The sequence below is a fragment of the Andrographis paniculata genome, unplaced genomic scaffold (genome assembly GCF_009805555.1).
Source record: "Andrographis paniculata isolate CXL003 unplaced genomic scaffold, ASM980555v1 Contig60END, whole genome shotgun sequence".
Classification (NCBI taxonomy): Eukaryota; Viridiplantae; Streptophyta; class Magnoliopsida; order Lamiales; family Acanthaceae; genus Andrographis; species Andrographis paniculata.
Genome location: NW_026137596.1, coordinates 6275627 through 6296261, shown reverse-complemented (window position 1 = coordinate 6296261; position 20635 = coordinate 6275627). Strand labels below are relative to the sequence as shown.

General features: G+C 34.5%; 3 protein-coding genes across 4 annotated transcripts; 1 reads left to right on the top strand and 2 right to left on the bottom strand.

Annotated features, from left to right (window-relative positions):
- The first annotated feature begins 1468 nt into the window (after positions 1-1468).
- Positions 1469-8039, top strand: LOC127259392 (protein BREAST CANCER SUSCEPTIBILITY 2 homolog B-like). Its single transcript, XM_051286705.1, has 19 exons — positions 1469-1622; positions 1747-1899; positions 2641-3720; positions 3801-3919; positions 4010-4164; positions 4518-4640; positions 4708-4905; positions 4979-5060; positions 5159-5209; positions 5290-5365; positions 5451-5562; positions 5630-5701; positions 5935-6127; positions 6218-6400; positions 6479-6621; positions 6688-6750; positions 6844-7060; positions 7541-7708; positions 7791-8039. Exons 1-19 carry the CDS (start codon positions 1469-1471, stop codon positions 7851-7853), a joined length of 3405 nt encoding a protein of 1134 aa, XP_051142662.1. The 3' UTR covers positions 7854-8039.
- Positions 8040-8163: 124 nt separating this feature from the next.
- On the bottom strand, positions 8164-14809 carry LOC127259391 (tropinone reductase homolog At5g06060-like). 2 transcript variants are annotated; one of them, XM_051286703.1, is made up of 4 exons: positions 14348-14804; positions 11632-11848; positions 11433-11539; positions 8164-8478 (listed from the first exon to the last, which is right to left on the bottom strand). In XM_051286703.1, the coding sequence occupies exons 1-4, from the start codon at positions 14633-14635 to the stop codon at positions 8293-8295; spliced, it is 798 nt and encodes a 265-aa protein (XP_051142660.1). In that variant the 5' UTR covers positions 14636-14804; the 3' UTR covers positions 8164-8292. The 2 variants fall into 2 exon arrangements, with proteins under 2 accessions (XP_051142660.1, XP_051142661.1); XM_051286704.1 differs by lacking the exon at positions 8164-8478 and adding an exon at positions 8566-11300 and having other exon boundaries at positions 14348-14809.
- A 3377-nt stretch (positions 14810-18186) lies between these two features.
- On the bottom strand, positions 18187-19529 carry LOC127259389 (tropinone reductase homolog At5g06060-like). Its single transcript, XM_051286702.1, has 4 exons — positions 19133-19529; positions 18839-19055; positions 18653-18759; positions 18187-18565 (listed from the first exon to the last, which is right to left on the bottom strand). The coding sequence occupies exons 1-4, from the start codon at positions 19424-19426 to the stop codon at positions 18380-18382; spliced, it is 804 nt and encodes a 267-aa protein (XP_051142659.1). The 5' UTR covers positions 19427-19529; the 3' UTR covers positions 18187-18379.
- Positions 19530-20635: the final 1106 nt, after the last annotated feature.

The window sequence follows — 20635 nt, the reverse complement described above, 5'->3', positions numbered from 1 at the left end:
ATTGAAATGTTGTCATTTTTCATTTTCGTCCGTCTCAAAACAAGATTATTATTTCCTAATTTAGTAATTGTACTATCTACCTAACATAATGGATATCATTTTGACTTACAATATATTACACAAATATAATACTTACATGTGTATTTTTATTTTTTTTACTACAACCTAATATAATACTAGTATTAAAAAATCTTTTGCAAAAAGTAAGGGAATATTTTTATTTGTTTTTTTTGTATTATATTAAATTTTATTATCTACAAAATTATATTTATATTGCATATATTTTATTGAAATATAATTCAAAAAATATTTAAAATACAACAACACTACTCATGTAAAAAAATAATAGAATAATATTGTAACTTATTATTAATAACTTACAAATGTACAAATAGGTCATCCTTGCTAGGACGGAGGGAGTAATATTTTATTATCTTAATTAATTGAGTTCAGTCAATAGGATTTACTATTAAACCTTGGATCCGACCTGATCCTAAAAATTATTAAAAACTCGACTCATACTCGACCTGATACCCGAATAGTTGGACCTAATCCCAAACAAATGTGTCGGGTCCGGGTTAGGTCTCGGTTCTGACCCGAACCCATTGTTATCCCTATATATCTATATATATATATTATATGTTAAAAGTAGCATGTGTTGTGTATATTATTACCTTGTTGTTAGTTTATAAGATGAACTTGTATTATATTGACATAAGTTCCGTGTTGTCTATCTACAATACCCGCTTCGTAGTTGAATATACCATTAGTGTTTTATTAGTTGAATATTTTAAATTTATTTTTGTTAATACATCGACTTTAAACATCTACTATTTGTGAGTTCGTATATAATTTATCTGAAATTTATTTTATTGAATATGTTTTAAGTTATCTTTCCAACGTGGTAAACGGTTAATTAATCTAAAGTCAACTGAAGACATTATAGCTAAAATAATAACCAAATGAGGAAAATCGATTGGAGGAAGACTTCTCCAATGCCGATCTTCTCCATTACAGTGTAATGGTATATCAAGTAGAGTTTTGAAATTAATTGTGATATAGAAATCTTTTTATTTTTTTTTTTATTTTGGTCATTATCTATCTGTGAAGGGTATATTCACCAAGTTATTTTAAATTTGCAGATTTTTTTTGATAAGTATTATTTTTATATAACTGTTATAATTTTTTATAAATAACCTAAAACATACATCCATGAAAGAAAAAAAACACAAAATAAACAAACCCTAAATAGATAAATAAGTGAGGGAATGGAGAATATTTCATTCAAACAAATCCTAAGTCCATGGGTTGCAAGTTGGAAGGCCCATGGACCTGAGAGCCCAAACGTCTCGCGTGCAGCCGCGCCACTGCTTTCAAAAGTTCCCGCTTTCTCACTTTTCCAACTACTACTACTTGCCTTCAATTCAATCAACATTCTTGGGCGAGAACCCTAGGGCTACGCCGGTAAATGTCGACGTGGCAGATATTTCCCGGTGCCGGGAATAGCTTCCGGTGGGAAATTTCCAATCAAGAGCTCCAAAAAGAGGAACACTGTGATGTTGCACTTCAACAAGATGCAGATCCCCAACCTCTCCCGTCCATGGCTGATCTCTTGTTTCTAGGCATGTCAATATCTAGATTCCGAGTCCGTCTTGTCAGTCGATTGTAGCATCCTGTGCCAAATTGCCATGGTTCTAACCTCTTTTAATTTTTAATATTTATTTTTTATTTTTTTGGAATACGTAGGTTGTTCCGAGATTTTGGAGGAACATATTGGCAATACAGAGGACGCGCCTTTGTTTCGAACTGGATTGGGAAAATCTGTAGCGGTGAAGCAGTCTTCAATAAAGAGGGCTCGTTTAGTTCTTGGTGATGTAGATGAAGTCCCAACTGATACTGGTATGGATATCTGATGAATTAGTTTTCTACTTTTATATCATCCACAGGGAACACTTTACCTTATTGTGAGTAATGCGATTATTTGGGCCTGGGATGTTCATTGCATGATATGATATCAGTATTCAGGTGGCTAAATTATAGCTTTAAAATGGTAAAGAGTATGAGTTAGACAATGCCTTCTTCTTTTGGACATCCTAATTAGATAGGTACAACATTGAACACCAATTGATAAAGCCCTATAATAGGGGAGTGGGGGAGTTAAGTATGAAGAACAATGTTCATAGGCTGTCTGCCTAGTCGTATGAGGTTGTCTAAGTGACCAGGCTGCCACGCTATTGTTTTGGAACGAAAAATAATTAGAATCTTGAAACTTAGGTTATGTATAATTTAGCTCACTTTGCAGATTAGATATTTGTTTCACAATTTAACTCACTTAGGCAATCACAGCTTTGTTTCACAATTTAGCTCTCTTAGAAAATCAAATCTTTGGTTTCATATGTTATGATCAATACTGAATTCCCACAGTACTAACAAATGTGTGTTGGTAAATGTCATTTGAGAGTAAAATTCTGTGTTGCAGAATTAGCTAACTTTGATCCAAATTACTTAAGAGTTTTTATTGTGCCCTCTGTCATATTATAAACATAGATCTCTGTAGAGTTGCATTGGTGGTATACTTCTCAAGAAAAATTTTAACCACAAACTAATGGGTCTCCTTATGAAACAAAAAATGTCCTGCAGGCCACTTGGATGAAGGAAAAAATGGAGATAATTCCTCAAAACCAGTGTTTGAGATGGGATCATTTACATCAGTAAGTATGCTGAGGCCTGAAATCCCAAATGCATCAGAAAGTGCAGTTAGCATTTCGAATTCGATGTTTCAAACAGGTTCAGGGAAAACAGTCCACATATCTTCAACTGGTTTACGCAGAGCAAAAACATTGTTAGGTATAGATGTAAACTCTGATCAAGAATCTCTACCTTTGTTTGGACAGACACAAATTCAATCATCCTCCTTAGAACTTTTTGGTTGGGAAGATCCATCTCATTTAGAGAATGGGGGGGAAACATGTAGCTTTGGTCATATTAGTTCTTCAAAAGTTTTGCCATCTTTTGGTAATAATCTGTGCAGAATTGAAGCAAATAGATTTACAGGATCCTCAAAAACTGGTCCCAAGTCTCCAATCAAATTTCATACTGCTGGGGGGAGATCTATATCAGTGTCCAGTGATGCATTGCAACGAGCAAGGAGCTTACTTGGTAATCTTGAGACTGATTCATTTTTAGATGACGAAAGTTCAGCTCATCCAATGATATCCGGTGAAAAGCCCGGTGGTTCAGATAACAACCATGATTTTAGTGCACCATTCTTGGAGAAGGGAATAGAAAATTGCTACAGTTCTTCAAGGAATTTTATATCGCCCCTTAAAACATATTCATATCAAAAGAACCAAAAGCAATCAAGTAAGTTTCGCAAAATACAGCCAGGGAGTAACTTGATGACAAAGTTTGATGCCGAGGCAACTACTAACACCTCTAAGGAAACTTATAGAGAGCATGCATTTGGCACAAAGTCACTGCAAGAGAATTACTACTTAGGAGAGGTGGATTGTTTGGGAAATACTGTTCAGCCAAAATATGTTCCCTCAAAAAGGACATTGGTTGATATCACAAATACCATGAACACAGATAACACAGGCAATAAGCAATGTTTGAATGATAAGAGAAGACCTAAAAGGTTTGCATCTGCTTCTCCCTTCAAGAAGCCCCGAAGTTCATTTATCACACCTTTAAAAAGAAGTAATTCTTCACTCAGTAATGGTAAGGTATCAAGTTTCGAGCTCTACTCCCATGTTTGAAAAAATTATTATTTATATTTTTTAGCGAAATATTTCCTTTAGATTTGTCCAGGTTAGCACCAAAAGAGGTCTGTTTCAAGCCGATATCCACAAGATACCCTCTTCAAGTTTCACGAAAATATCTCAAAGAATTTGTTCCACAGTCTCCACATCAGGAGAAGGTATAATATCTACATACATAATATTTATCTTTTAATCCTTTCCTCTTTCAAACATGATCACTTACAGTGCACTACATACTCTGAAATTAGTTGGAGAACTTGCCGGAGCATGTTAAAAGAATGAACCCACTAGCTGCAGCAAGGCATATTTTCCAAAATGAAATGGCTTCTGATACCATTGGGATTGAGACCTTTTGCAGAATGTTGTCTTACTCTGGAGTTTCTCCCCAATACATGACCAAAGAGTAATTTTTTCCTTTGTGCTCTCTGTCGTTGCTGTGGGAAGCTAAATTCTTTGTTCCTTATAATGTGTTCAACGCTCTGGATATATTCTAGTTTTCTTGTTACCATGGTTCTCAGTATTGAGTTTCTTCAAAAGTATGTATGTATGTGTACATATATATTAATTCCTTTTGCTATGAGTCAATAATCCGTTTTAGAGTATTGAACTCCCCCTTTATTGCTTATAAGTCATCCTACTCAATGAAATGAATGATGGCTCCTTCTTAATAACCTCCCCATGCAATTCAGTTCATTCTTGTCACCTGCACTTGGATATTTTATTGCTAACCTTTTCATTAGTTGGTGACAACTGTAGGTGGGTTTCTAATCATTATAAGTGGATTGTTTGGAAACTTGCCTCTTATGAGAGGTGTTATCCTGCTAAATTCGCTGGAAAACTGTTGACAGTTAACAATGTGCTTGAAGAATTGCGGTACAGGTATGCAAGACCTAAAATATTGATTTTTGTTAGACCTTTCACGAATCTTACTATTAATAATACACAGGTATGAAAGAGAAGTAAATCATGGTCATAGATCCGCAATTAAGAAAATCTTAGATGGAGATGCACCCCCTTCTTCAACAATGGTTTTGTGCATTTCCTCTATTGGTGGAAACTCTAACCCCAACGTTGGACATCAATATGGTCAACTAGGAAAGACTAGCTATGATAAAGACTCAAAAATAGAATTAACTGATGGGTGGTGAGATGTCTAACATTGATGTAATTTGTCAAAACATTGGTTTCCTGCCAAGTTCTTATTGAGTTTCTATTAGGTACTCTGTGAAAGCTCAGCTGGATGAATTGCTATCTCAGCAGCTTGCTTCAGGGAAGTTATTTTTGGGTCAAAAGCTCAAGGTACAGTACCTTTTCTCATTATCACACATTACATGCATTGCATTTGAGACTATTTGTCAAAGTTTCCCGATGCTTATACTATGTGTTGCCATCTGAAGATTTGTGGAGCAAAACTTTCTTCGTGGCTTGGACCTGTTTCACCCTTAGAGGTAAACTTACACTGTTCTGCTCAATATGTCAATTTCTTACTTTCTTGTGGATCTTAAGAAGTGTTAACATTATATTTCAGACGTCACAACAACCTTGTTTGCATTTACACATAAATGGCACCTACAGATGTCATTGGGCTGAAAAATTGGGATTCTGTAAGCAATGCTCTACTTATTTTTCCATTTTTATTATTGTTATTAATTTTTTGAAGTCTCAGGTTTGGGTATTAATTATGCATAGGCAAAAATGCTGGTGTTCCATTGGCATTCAGATGCATCAAGGGCACTGGAGGAGCAATTCCAAGCACTTTAGTTGGAGTGACAAGGATATATCCGATACTCTATAGGGAAAGGTACTCAAGTGGTCATGCAGCATATTCTCTAATAAATTGAGTTTGACAGGAATATCATACTATCCAGGTTGAGTGATACGAGCTTCATTGTGAGATCTGAGAGGATGGAAGCTAAAGCACTGCAATTATATAATCAAAGGTGATACTCACTTGACCGATTTAGTTAAAAATGTTGCCCTGCAACCAAAAGTAATTTAGTTGCGATGGTCAGAAATTTTCCCACTGTTTTTTGTTTCATTTTTCTGGATGGAACAAAGCCTGTTCCCCCTGACACCAAATTCACAAATTTCTGTTTTGCTTTCCTAAAAGAAAATGTCAAAATCTCTATCCTGTGTGGATTACCATAAGATTTCTCCCCATTTTTGGGTTCAGGCGCAGTTTTATTGCTGAAGAAATATCAGCATTCCATCATGAGACAGACTTTGATGTTGGTAATGATCATGAGAGTGAGGAAGGGGCAAAGATCATGAAGTTACTTGAAACAGCTGCCGAACCTGAGGTTTTAATGGCAGGGATGAGCTCAAAGCAACTAACTTCTTTTGCTTCTTACAAAGCGAAATTGGAGGTCTGATAAGACACTTCCTGATGCACATTCTATAACGTTAAGTGATCTATTATGATGTGTGTGTGTTTATTTATTTTTGAATGAGGTTAGGCCATAAGGCAGTCAGACTTGCAAAAATCTATTGAGAAAGCTATTGAGGCTGCTGGGCTTAACAAGAGAGATGTGACACCTTTTATGCGGATTAAAGTTGTTGGTTTGACACATAAATTTCATCGAAAAGACGATGGTTCAAGAAAGGGCTTGGTAACAATTTGGAATCCAACTAAGCAGCAGGTAAATCTACCCATGGTTCACGAACATCCTAGTTCCTTTCCTTATACTTATATTCATTCTTGGACTTGTTGTCCTTAGATGCTAGAACTTTCTGAAGGGCATGCTTATGCTGTTGGAGGCCTTTTACCATCTAGCTCTGATTCAGGAATCCTTTACTTACAAGCAAGGGGATCAACGAGCAATTGGCTACCTCTGGCTCCCCTGACTATGGAAAATTACGAGTAAGGACTTGTGCTTATCTGTTAGTGAGTATATTGAAACGTGGGATACTGATGTGGCTCTTTCAGGCCATTCTTCACTCCCCGTTCATCAACAACATTATCAAGTTTGGGCAAAGTTCCTCTCTCCAGGTAGGTCTTATGACTGGTGTAGTGGAATTATTGGCATTTCTTATGAACTCCCAGATCATTGACTGTCAACACCATTTGCATGGGTCTATACAGTGAGTTTGACATTGCCGCATTCGTTGTTTATGTGGGGGAGGTGTACACACATGGTCATCAGCAAAAGCAGTGGGTGTTTGTAACTGATGGATCTACAGATGAATCATGTGAGAACAGATCTCAGGACACGCTACTGGCTATTAACTTCTGCTTGCCTTGTGCTGAGTCATGCTCATATACATGTGCCCCAGTAAACTCCAACATTGCCGCCTCTGTTGTAAGAATTTTCAGTTTTCCTGTTATTTTATGTGTGCTGTTTTTACTATTCTTCAGCATACACCAATTGCAAAGATTTTAAAACAAATGATTGCAGCAAAAAACTTTCATTACAACTTCATTTACACTTTTCTTGTACCGATATATCACCACTTCAATGCTATGTTGTTTGGGTCCCGAATGTACTTTCGATGCATTTGATATTAGCAAGAGATGCCATGGTGTACGATTTTTCCTTATGTTGTAGTCCCTAATGTAGTTTTTGTTTCTTTCTGTAACATGTAGTAGCATCTAATATTAAGTAATGTTAATTTTGAAGGCAGTACTTCAGTTTATAAATTAATCTCTGTCATCCTTTTCAAATTAAACCTTATAAAATACACTGACGCAGCAGTATACGACCTTGGGTAGCTTTGAGGTGGTCTCTTATGTTTAATTTTGAAAAAAAAAAAAATGAAAAATTAGAAACTCCAATCCACAGGTTGGTTTCTGTAACCTCATCAAGCGACGGAGAGATGAAGCAAATGGCTTGTGGGTTGCAGAGGCAACAGAGAACTCAGAATACTTTCTAAGTTATGATGATGCACGTCGCAAACATTTAAAAGAAGCCGCCGCTCTTGTATTGAATTGGGCAAGCTCGTCGGGTTCGGTATGTTTTCTTGGCGTGTCGAATGTATTCCTCCTCATCATACACCTGTTATGCCTCCCTCAAAATAATTGTCATAATGCAGATAATTCACAAGCTTGAGGACAGGGTTGTGTCTATCATCCAGAAATCCAAAGACGGTTATTGACAGATAGATTCCTGGTTGGATGATCGATGATCGGTCTGTATATTGAAATTGGTGAAGGACAAGGTAATTTTAATTTTTGGCCATAGATAGAGTGTGCTTTGCTGCATGTTAATGAAACAGAATTTGGATGTAAATAGATGATACAAGTGTCTTCCAAATAAATGTGATTTTTGTGTGCTTTTTGAGTGGCTGAAATCTATATCTAAATTGAAAAAGGGAAGTGTGTTCATATATGTATGGCTGTGGTGACTTTTTCTTTAAATGTTAGGTACATAAACACAAATTATAATAGTCCGTACACACACACTCGTAAAGAATTTCATTATCTTTTCATTACACGAGATGTATATAGTCGACTGTGTTGGCAACTCTAGTACTATGATGAGAGATACATTACAAAAGACTTTCAAGACAAAAATGTAGGAGTAATTAATTATTTTCAAGGGAACGAGAAACCATTCACGGTCATTCCTCCATCAACAGATATAACTTGACCTGTGATGTAAGATGCCGCGGGAAGGCAAAGGAAAGCAACCAAGGGTGCGACTTCTTGTGGCCCTCCACGGCGCCCAAGTGGAGTTTTGGATTTTACCTTACTCGAGAGCTCTTCAGTATTCCCCAGCATCTGGGATCGAATTAAATAATTAAATTTTGTAACTAAGTTAATTAATATGCGTTGGATAAGATGGAAAAATAAGGTCGCATACAAAACTGAAATGTAGCATGTGGTTTTTTGTCAGGATTTATTAGAGCTGTAGATGTAAAGACTATGTCGTTATTTGTTGCTTGCATCTCATTATTTTTATATAGACGAGCCTTACACAAAGAAATCGTGCCTAACAGAATTATAAAATCCTATAAACAAGACACTCTCTATTCTCCAAATAGTAGGGGTACAATATATATATATATATTTTTATAAAGAGCTTTAGCTTTTGTTGGGATTGTATCTTAAATTCTCTTCAAGGCAAAATCTTCGGTAGTTTCCGACGACCTTAGCCATGAGCATGACTAAGCGGACTTTTCTGTTCTGAAATTGATTTTATATATCTTGTCATATCAGAAGATTTCGGAGGCTTTAGTTACGGGCGTGACCAAGATGGCAAGGTTGACTTGACATCAAATTTGCAGAGTTAAGGGCGTAATCAATGAGTGATTTTCCAAAATTTCATATCTCCATCATTTCATATATTGGTGATTGCTATCAATTTGATATACCTTGTTTGAAGGTCAAAACCCCTCATTTTGCATAGATATTGATGGGGGACATTTTTGGTGTTAGAGTGAATTTAATCATTCGATTCGTAACATTGAAAACATTCAATTCATCTGGTGGATTCCTCATCGTATGTTTTTTTTTTTTTTTTTTTTTTTTTTTTTTTTTTCGTTTTGGGTTTTCCACGCAAATCTTGTGTTCTTTTCGTTTTTTGCAATATTTTGTTTGTGCTTCAATTGTGTTTTGATCCACTTCTGAAATTTCATCGCACCTTTAGGTGCATAAATTCCTAATAAGTGGTATCAGAGCGTTCAACAATTGAAGATGTTGATTGCAAAATAGAAATCTAGAAGTTCGATAGAAAGATTTCGTTTGCTATTTGAAAAATTTAGATGCAGGCAATTTTATTTTAGAATGGATTGAAGAAGGCATTGGATGGACATGAGAGTGTATGGCTGAATGACGCTGCTTGGACGAATTGGATGAGAAGACAGACTGAAATACAACTTATGTTATCGAAAGAAGACCTACGTGAAGTTGCTCACGAGACCACCACACGAGGGCTATGGTTGAGGCTGAAGATGCAGTATATGACGAAGTCTCTTGCCAACAAACTTCGTTTGAAGGAATGCCTTAATACAATTAGAATGCCCGAAAGTACTCCGATCCAATCTCATCTAGATGAATTTAATACGATCCTCATGGATTTGGAAAATTTGGATGTTACAATTGATGATGAAGATAAAGCCGTGTTGCTGATTATCTCATTACCTCCTTCCTACAAACATTTTCGAGAATGGCAAGTTAGGTTTCTCGATCAGTTCAAGGGCCCCCAAGAGGTAAGTGGGGTCTGAGGATACCCAAATTATTATTTTTTTTTAAAATTATAAAATTATTTTTAATTCCAATATGAAATTGTATATATTGATGTTGTAAGTTCTTTTAGTAAAGTTTCCGGAAAGGAATGTATACATTCTTGACATGAGTAGTTTATTCAATCTACTTAACCTCTATTCAATTTCAGATGACTTAACACCGGCTCATCCATATATGAGAATTGACCTAATACCGGCCCAACTTCGGGGGTATTACATCATCTTCAATTTTAAAATGCAATACCTCTGTTGTATCCCAAGGATCCCTCAACTGCTAGGCCCGTCAATAACTGTGGGCTGTCGCAGGTTGGCTCTGATACCAACTGTAACATCTCAGCCCACAAGCCATGCAAAGCCAGGTGTGTCGGTATCGTAGACTGACCCCACAGGTCAATACGAGTCCTTTCAGCATATTTTTGTTCTCACTCACGTGAACCTTGAGAGACTTCCTAGGGTGTCACCCATCCTCAAATTACTTTAGGCAAACACACTTAACACTTAACTTTAGAGTTCTTTCAATAAGGTCTCGAAAAATTACTTAGATTATTATTAAGTATTAGTTGCTATTTGAATTTGGATAAGACCTTTTTATTTGGTATTACCTTTTAGACGGAATTTGATTTCAATTTCTATTTGGACAAATTTATCTATCATTGTTCATTCAAAAATAAAATTTTCTCTCTTTCTGAATTCGAAATTGGTTGGAACTAATACTTTATATGTTGAGGATAGTCGTATTGAAGGTATTAGTACAACTTTTATGATTGCAGATCCACTTAACTATTAAATGGTTGCTACCTAAGATCTATCATGAGCATATTGCTTGTAAAGTGGAACCACATTTTGATATTTTGATTTAGTGAGAAATAATTAGTAATGTTCAGATACAATTGAAGTTATTTTATTTTATATTGCTCTATTCCAGTGTTCATTATTCAATATTATCTTATTTTGAATTAAAGTTAAAAATGAATCAGTTGAAAATAGGCATGTTAAAATCATATTACATGAAACTTTTATGTTGTACATGAGATCAAATTGTTAAGTTGTATTAATATTGTGACCATTGATAGACGAAATTGTGGTTGATGCAGTAATAGCTGTTTTGATATGAAATTAATATGATTGACGAGCTCATAAGGTTATACGGTATACATATTACCGATGTAAGAGATTGTTGAATCAAAACCTAAATAGTTTATATTTAATCCAACAATTAGAGGGTAGGCATGCAAGGAAGAAGAGTTCACCTAGCATGCACTTGATTGTAAAATCTTCAGCCTAAAACTATATATATAGTGCATGGGTAGCCTTGTTGTCGAAGAAGAAGCCTTCGATGCTTAGTGTGCTAGCTAGCTAGAGGTGAGGACGATGGAAATGAAGCAAAAGAAACTCTTCTTAATTGTGAAGCTATGTACCAATAGAGATGATTATATATCTTATCAAAATTACAGTTATGCTTATAAAACAATAAGAGAACTGACTTACAGATGCCACAGCAGGTGTATCGATGAACCCGGGAGTGACAGAGTTCACCCGAATGTTGTCTTTTGCCCACTCGCACGCTAAGTTCTTTGTCAGTTGGTTCACGGCTGCTGTAGGATGATATCATATATTTACAAAATGAGATGATTTGTTTGCTGGAAATGCAATTTCTATATATAAACACCATAGATGAATTAGTTACCTTTGCTGGCTCCATAAATAGATCCGACAAACACATGGGTAAGACCAGCAATAGAGGAGATGGAGACGATGCTGCTGTTCCCAGCAGCTTCGACAAGAGGATGGGCAAGTTGGGATAAATGGAAGGAGGCTTCTAAGTTTGTAGACATCACTGACGAATAGTCTTCAGCAGTAAAATCAACTGTTGCCTTGAACACATTGATCCCAGCATTGTTTACCTATGAATATAATTACAAACAAACAATATTTCATTCAGACCCTGTATGAACTTGCTTTTAAATGGATTTTTGCTTTCTGAATTTTAAAAAATACTTTATCTGTTTGAATTACATAAGTCCAAATTGTACAAAACTCAAATTTAGTTTTACGAAATTGTGTCAAATCCACGTAATTTTAAAAAATTGCACTAAATTCTCTCATAGTTTTATAAACTCTATGTTTGACCTACATGTGCCTAAACTATGAATAAATTTAGAATCTTCATTTGTAAACCCGTTGAATTACAAGTATATTCATTTATCTTATATATTAGAATTAAGAAAACAACTATTTTCTAGTATATTTATTGTTCCTGAGACTAAATATAACAATAATGAGTATATTTGTAATTTGAAGGATTTAAAAATAAAAATTTAAAATTCATTCGTAATTTGAGCACGTGAAAATTAAACACCATTAAATAAATACCATAAAATAAGAACGACCAAAGAATTAAAAGATAGAGTTTATGAAATATGACGCCAATTTTAAAATAATTTTAAAACTCAGAGGCCCTTTCTTTCAAAAGCAGCTCACAGAATGCTTTAAAAAAATAAAATAAAAATACTTTTAATATTAAAATGACTATATTATCTATAATAATAATAACAAAAAAAACACCCTACAACCAAGAGTTGTGACGCCAACAGAGCAATTTTAATTTTTATGTAATTTTTTTTTTCTTTGTTATATTTTTTTAGTTTTGAAAATTTATTTTATTTATATATTAAAGGAAAATAAGGTAATATTAATGTATTTATGTCTTTTATTATACTCCCTCCTTTCCATTAATAAGTATCCAATTACTTTTTACGTCGTAGTTTTAGGTATATTAGTATTATATTGGGATATAGTAGGAATAAAGCTGAAATGACTAAAATAATCTTATTAGTATGTGTTATACAAAGGTAATGACATTTGCGTAATATATTGTAAGTTGTAAGGGTATTTGTAATGTTACGTAGATATAGTACAGTTACTTAAAAAAAAAAAAAAAAAGGAAATGAATACTTTGTTATGAGACGAACTAAAATGGAAAAATAGATACTTTGTTATGGGACGGAGGGAGTATTATGAATGTATATTGTTATTATATAATGACCAAATTTATAAATTTTATTTTTAGCATATTTAGGATTTAATAAAATATATATACATATTTAGCTATACCAAATCATTTAAAATTTTTAAATATAATTTTTATAAAATTTTAAAATAAATTATAATATTTTTTTTTAAAAAATAAATCAACATAATTTAAATTTTATTATATTCGAAAATATATATATATTTTAAAAAAACTACTCCATCTGTCCTGTGTTAAGGTGTATGTTTACTTTTTGGTGTAAGATTTTAAAAATAATAATATTTTTAATTATGTTGATAATTAAAGATAATATAAAGACAATTTAACCATTACTTTTTTTGTACGAAAATAATAATCCAATTATAAAGTAGAATCCATAATTACTAAAATAATATACATATTAACGTGAGATAAATAAAAATAAAAAAAATATATATTAATGCGGTAGGAAGAGAATATTTTTTATAACAGTACATCCTAAAATTTGGGTTTAGGGTTAAGGTATAGAGAAGTGCCTACATACATACACATATACACAATTGTGTGCGTGGGGCTGATGGGGCTTTGTCCGTACACCAGGCCGACGAAGGGTATAGGATTATCAGCCAAACTTTAATCGATGACAGGGTGTGTTTGTTTGGAGAATTCTCGCCAAATTTATCTGTTCATCCAATTTTTTTTTTTAAAAAATATCAAATAATATATTTATTTTTTATTTTTTTATATTATACTATATTCAAAATACTACGTCAAAATCTATTTATATAACAACGTACCACTATTCTTAGAGGAATTATTTACTGTTCAAATTCCAACTTAAAATTCAAACTCCCAAACAAAGATATTTCAAATAAAATGAGCTGAGTATTGACTAGTTTTACTTAGAGCCAAGCTTGACTCGGTTCGTTAACAGCTCGACTCGGTTCGTTTGTAGAGATGAACAAACCGAGCTCGAACTCGAAAATTATTTTATTACAAACGAGCCCGGCTCGGCTCGCGAGTAGCTCAATTGAGTTCGTCCGTAATAATATATTTATATTATTTATATATTAATATAATATATATAATTTTTTATATCAAAATTTATATTTATTATTAAAATTTGAATATTTTATTATAAAAAAAGGAATAAAAAATTAAATATTTAATTTATATATTAAAAAATATATAAAATACGTATAAAATTCAAACCGAACTTGAGCTTTACGAGCCGAGCTCAAACTTAAATTTGAGCCTAACGAGCCGAACTCAAGGCACTATTTTGGCTCGAACTCTTAACGAAACGAACCGAGCCTGTACCGTTAACAAGTTCAAGTCGAGCTCGAACAACCAATATTCGAGCTCGCTCGGCTCGTTTAAAACTTTTACTTACAAGGATATTGAGCTTGCCATCAAAGGCAGTCGATACTCTTTTGACGAGGTTTTCCCTTTGTTGTGGGGTAGACAGATCGCAGACAGAGCCCGCGACTGTATAGCCCTTGGAAGTCCATTCCTGTAGGCTCCGGTTGAGATCGTCGGCGCTCCTCAAACAAGTGTAAGCGTGCGCACCCAATTCAGCCAGCTCTTCCACAATCGCATGTCCGATGCCGCGAGTCCCGCCGGTGACCAGAGCCGTGCAGCCGGAGAGCGACCATCTCGAACTCGAACCCTTTTCGGCCATCGGATTTTTTGCGGGCCGGGCTCTAATGTTGGGTTTTCTTACTAGGGTCTTAGACTTTGTGTGAGATTGTTTACAATAATTAAGAAGATTGGATAGTTATATATGAATGTATGTATGTCCTATGTAGGGGATATATATTTATTTAATCGATTAATTAATACTCATTCCATCGACATCTACTGCATAACTGAAGACTTGAGTCTATACAATAGTATCATCAAAAAAAATATTATTATTATACTTTTGTATTTTTTTTACTATAAAAAAAATAATAATTATTACTTACTTTTATTAAAATTTATATCCTTAGTCAAATAAGCACGTCTTTGCGGGACGGAGGAAATAATAAACTGAGACGGCAGGCAGTCATATTAAGACAGCGTCTGGATAATAAAACATTGTATTTGGTCCTCCATCCATGATGATGAATCTTTTGTTTTTTCTTTCTTTTAGACAAGAAAAGTAAAAGTTGATTAAGACAACATCTAATTTAATATATATATATATATATATATTACTCCTTCCGTCTCACGTACTGTGTCTGTTACACTATAGATAAAGAATATATTGGTAAAAATAATTATTCTATAATATAAATAATTAAAAAATTTAAAAGTTTAAAATGAGATTAAAGTGTGTAATCATTTTCCAAAAAAGAAAAATAACATGGTATGTGAGACGGACAGAAACGGCAACGTGGACATGGTATGTGGGACGGAGGGAGTAATATATTTACCCAGGAAATGTCATGGAAGTGTCCAAAGAGGCAGGGCCGTCCCTGGGCCCGCGCGAAAGTGGCGTCTAGGGCTAATCTAGATTGGGACCCATTATTTAATTATGTTATATATACATTATATATATAAGTTATTTGACATTAATTTATTAATAGAAGAGCATGACTTGGTGATTAAGTTAAGTTTTATCTACGAGTACCTTCAAAATTTAGAAATATTTTTTTATGTATCAAAAAGAATCAGATAAAGTTAATATTAATAGTATTATTGATATTTTGCATATAAAAATATTAGGAAATTTATTTTATTTAATTATAGATAAAAAAACATTATTTATACATATTTAGGACCCTTAATTTTTGTTTTAAAATTGTTAATATTAATACTATTATTGATATTTTATCTAAAAATTCTAAAAAAAAATTATTTTATTTAATAATTTATATTCTATTATAGGTAAAAAAAAAAGGAGTAGATCATTTATATATATTTAGGGGTCTTTTATTTTTATTTTAATTATTTTTTTTGCACTAAAAAGATAATAAATATTAGACAATTATTATTATTATTATTATTAGGCAAAATTATCAATAACCCCGTTATTTTTTAAAGTTCTATGAAGTTCATTTTTTTATATATATATTTTTTTACAATGAGAAGATGATTTTTCATCTACATTTTTTTTTTTTGCATGGCGGGGGTTTCATATAACGTTCGTTAAAATACAAGGGAGTGTTACGCCAATTTGTAAAGTATGTGAAAGATTATGCTGAGTTTCGAAATTAAATTTATGCTAGAAAAAATATTTTTTTATTTATATTTTATTATAAGTAAAAAATATTATATATATATAAATATTTAAGGGTCCCTGACTTTTATTTCGCCCCAGGCTCTTCGAAAGTCAGAGACGGCCCTGCTGGCATGCCTGTGAAATGGATGAGCGCGGTGGATTCTCCTTGAGTCAGGTTTATCACCTCATATACTTAGACTTTGGTTGAGATTGTGAAGTCCCGTGAGACATCATTTGTATATTGTGCGTTCCTTTGAACATGTGTTGCTCATAGGTTATTCATATGTTGTCGATACTTTTGCATCTTTGAGATTATAGACGTTTGAGTACTCTGCTCTTCGTCACACTTGTTTGTCAGATTTACGGAATAATATTGTTGAAATGAGTGTAGTCTTTGCTCACTCAAGTGTGGAATTTTTCTGTCTGTCTTCTTACAAATTCTATTATGGTAAATATCTTCCTCATGTTGTCCGTAGACTTTTGCACTGGAGGTGAATATTTGACTAATCTTTGTCTCCCTCGTCCCCCATATATTCGAGTTGCTATGGGAGATAGTTCAAGTCCTAATCTTGGTATGAATAGTCTTTTTAGTATCAGTTCTAATCTTCAGACTCATCAAATGCATCTCTTATATCGTATGTGTTGACTGGTTGCGACAATTACCTTATCTGGTGTAAAGCCTTGAGATTCTTCTTATTTGATCAAAATAAACTTAACTTTGTGGATGGTAGGATACCTATGCCTAGTGATTCAGAACTTCAGAAGAAATGTATGAGATGTAATAATGCCATGGATTTTGAACTCTGTAGATAAAACTACATGTAAGAACTTGAAGTTTTTTACAATAAGGCTTCTGATGCTTGGATTCACTTCTAATTGAAAATGTTTCAAACTTATAGGCTATCTTGATAAAAAAGGCAGAATGATTTCCGAAAAAATACTAGTGCTAATGCTGTGATAAATAGCACCACTGATCAGAACTCGAGTGACTCTAGTGAGTCAACTTCTAGGAAAATGTCGCTAATAACTCCTGATATTTGTGATCAATTGATCAGGTTGCTGATGAAGGTCCTTCGAATGAGAGAGGGTGTTAAAATTCATACAATTACACTCATCGGACTTTCCAAATTCATCCATATGCATCTATGTTCTTTCGCTATATCACAACACGCACACGGAGCAGATTCATCTTCATCCATTCACTCTCTCTCTCTCACACACACTATGCACTCTTCTTCACCGTCTTCCATCTTCTTCCGCATATTCTTGCACATACATAGAGCACTACTTCACATATGTTCATCACTCTTCCATACACTTCCGTTCACACACTTGAGCACATCACTCACACGATTATTTGAATCGTTTAACCTCGCATCTGCTCTATTGTTCCTTCTCCGGTCTTTGCACTGGAGATTTCTTCACCTCATTTTCTTTTACTCACGCATTTGTTTTTGGTTATTTTCTTGTTTCGCTCCTCTCGCAGGTAATATTGAGCTCTTGATTGACTCACTCCTCTGTTTGTGATTGGCATACTTGTGAAATGGATGAGCAACCCTTCAATATATCTTGCTATGGTGGATTCTCCTTGAATCAAGTGTATCACCTCATATACTTAGACTTTGGTTGAAATTGGAAAGTCCTGAGACATTGTTTTGTATACTATGAGTTCCTTTAGACACGTGTTGTTCATAGTTGATTCTTAGGATCCTTTGAAATCATATATGTGTGAGTGCTCTGCTCTTTGCCACACTTGTATGCCAAATTTATGCAATAATACTGTTGAAATTAGTGTAGCATTTGCTGCCTAACTATGAATTTTTTCACCTATCAAAGTGTATGTAAATATATAACTCTTATAATTTACTTGTGGATAAAAAAATAAATTGATTGAAAAAGTTCACCAAAGTACCATGAAATTTTGTAATAAATAAATTGAAATAAGATTCAGAAATAGGTAGAATGTCAATAGTTTAGAAAAGCCTCTGGAAGATAAGAAATATATATGTATATATATTGTTAAAGCATTTCATCATCGTCTAAACACACAAAATGTATATATAGTCAACCCGTGTTCACAACTCAGTTACTCACATTATGCTTTTACGACCAGAAATATGAAAAATGCATCACAAAGTACTTTTAAAACAACAAGAAATGTGAGAAATACACCACAAAGATAATCGGACAAACAAACGTAACTAATTAATTATTGTTTGTCTATGGGAAGGAGAAGCCATTGGCAGTGGATCCTCCATCGACAGATATAATCTGTCCGGTGATATACGAGGCTGCCGGGAGGCAGAGGAAAGCCACCAAGCCCGCCACTTCTTTCGGCTCTCCGGCACGCCCAAGTGGTGTTTTGGTTTTTACCTTGTCGGCCAGCGCTGTATTATGCTCCAGCATCTGAAATTGAATTACTATTAATTAGAGAAGAAGCTTTCTTACTTGATTAAGCATTGGATATATATACACACAAAAGAGAAGACTTACAGATCCGACGGCTGGCGAAGTGATGAAGGAGGGAGTGATGGCATTGACCCGAATGTTGTCCTTCGCCCACTCGCAGGCTAAGTTCTTTGTGAGTTGGTTCACGGCCGCTGTAGGATCATATCATATATTTACAAAATGAGATGATTTGTTTGCTGGAAATGCAATTGCTATATATGAATTAAATACCTTTGCTGGCTCCATAAATGGATCCGACAAAGACATGGGTAAGACCCGCAACAGAGGAGATGAAGACGATGCTGCTGTTCCCAGCGGCCTTGAGAAGAGGATGAGCAACTTGGGACAAATGGAAGGAAGCTTCAAAGTTGGTAGACATCACTGATGCATAGTCTTCAGCGGTGAAATCAACTGTGGCCTTGAACACATTAGTCCCGGCATTGTTCACCTACAATTCCAATTCCAACATTTCACTCAATTGCCATATCCACAAAATCAAAATCAAAATCAAAATCAACCACTTACAAGGATGTTGAGCTTGCCATTGAAAGCAGAGGAGGCGCTCTCGATGAGCTTTTCCCTCTGTTCCCGGGAAGACATATCGCAGACGGAGCCACCCACTTTGTAGCCCTTGGAAGTCCACTCCTGCAGGCGCTGGTTCAGATCCTCGGCGCTCCTGGCGCAAGTGTAAACGTGCGCACCCAATTCAGCCAGCTCTTCCACAATCGCCTGTCCGATGCCGCGAGTCCCGCCGGTGACCAGAGCCGTGCAGCCGGAGAGCGACCATCTGGAGTTTGAACTCGAACCCTTTGCTGCCATCGGATCAAGTTTTGGTTTGGCTTTGTTATTAGGGTTTTAAAATTAGGGAGTGTTTTTGCTTGCAGTAGTAAGTAAGTAGGTTGGATGATATGAATGTCGGATGTAGAATTTATACACATTCCATGGAGATATCTAACAGACAATCGAAGAGTTGAAGAAGACTGTCTTGTATTTGCATGTATCTGAAGGAAAGTAGGAAACACGGTTTCTCATTTCTACAGAAAGAGAAGTCAATAGTTGCACAAGTCAAGTCATATTAAGACAGCTTCTACATAATCGAAGACATCTTCTCACACAGGAAACGATCTTTCTCAAAGATGTAATAGAAGTTTCGAAAAAGGAATATTAAGACAACGGCTGATATTCACACAATATCATTATTATTATTAGGAAATAAAATAAAAATAATCCTATTAAAACAAAAAATATATATATATTGGGGTGGGATTGCATGCTGAAAATTAAGCATCATGCTGATTGCATATTAGCCATTTGATTAAAAATAATATTAGATTAAGGGTGTAATTGTAATTTTAATAACCCTAATTTATGTAACTACATCAAACCTCATCCTCCTTCGTTCTTTCACGCAGCAATTGGTGGAGGAGAAACGCCATCCTTCATTTTTCACTCTCCTTCACTCCTTAATGGCTATATCGACGAAGGTAAGCATAATCAATTATTCATTATTCCAACCTCATTCAACTGCTCAACAAGCAATGGAGACATCGAATAGATTTCAATTTCGGATGATCCAGCGCTTTCGCCAATACCAAACGCATTGGAACGGGAAACTGCTCAATCGTGTAAGTTACCTATCGACAATTGACTTGAAATCATGAACATCATACTTTCTGTGATCGTTTTATGTTCACGATTTTATTGAAATTACGCCATTCTGTTCAACGGATTGGAATTTCGTAAATATACTTTAGCATTCGCAATTCAAACAGAGCGTTAATTACCAGCATGGTATGTGATTGTATTCGATACAGATATCAGCATCTTGCCATTTATCTGAAAGCATATTGAAATATGGTGATAAGCATTTTGATTAATAGAATCTAGCAATCCATATGTGTAGAGTCCATAAATTGACATGCAATAGAATTTACAAAACCGGATGATGCATACAATTTCTATTGTGAATATGCACACAATAGGGGCTTTTCAGTGAGGATAAAAATGCAGAAAAAGTTCAAAAAAGAC

Bases quoted from the DNA above. Each gene is read 5' to 3' on its own strand.
- LOC127259392 (XM_051286705.1), top strand. From the start codon at position 1,469: ATGTCGACGTGGCAGATATTTCCCGGTGCCGGGAATAGCTTCCGGTGG. The intron at 3,920-4,009 runs GTATAATATCTA...CTCTGAAATTAG, and splicing joins AGTCTCCACATCAGGAGAAG to TTGGAGAACTTGCCGGAGCA. The intron at 6,401-6,478 runs GTAAATCTACCC...TGTTGTCCTTAG, and splicing joins GGAATCCAACTAAGCAGCAG to ATGCTAGAACTTTCTGAAGG.
- LOC127259391 (XM_051286703.1), bottom strand. From the start codon at position 14,635: ATGGCCGAAAAGGGTTCGAGTTCGAGATGGTCGCTCTCCGGCTGCACG. The intron at 11,849-14,347 runs GTAAGTAAAAGT...TTATATTCATAG, and splicing joins ATGGCAAGCTCAATATCCTT to GTAAACAATGCTGGGATCAA. The intron at 8,479-11,432 runs GTAAGTCAGTTC...ATTCGATCCCAG, and splicing joins ATACACCTGCTGTGGCATCT to ATGCTGGGGAATACTGAAGA.
- LOC127259389 (XM_051286702.1), bottom strand. From the start codon at position 19,426: ATGGCAGCAAAGGGTTCGAGTTCAAACTCCAGATGGTCGCTCTCCGGC. The intron at 19,056-19,132 runs GTAAGTGGTTGA...TTGGAATTGTAG, and splicing joins ATGGCAAGCTCAACATCCTT to GTGAACAATGCCGGGACTAA. The intron at 18,566-18,652 runs GTAAGTCTTCTC...ATTCAATTTCAG, and splicing joins CTTCGCCAGCCGTCGGATCT to ATGCTGGAGCATAATACAGC.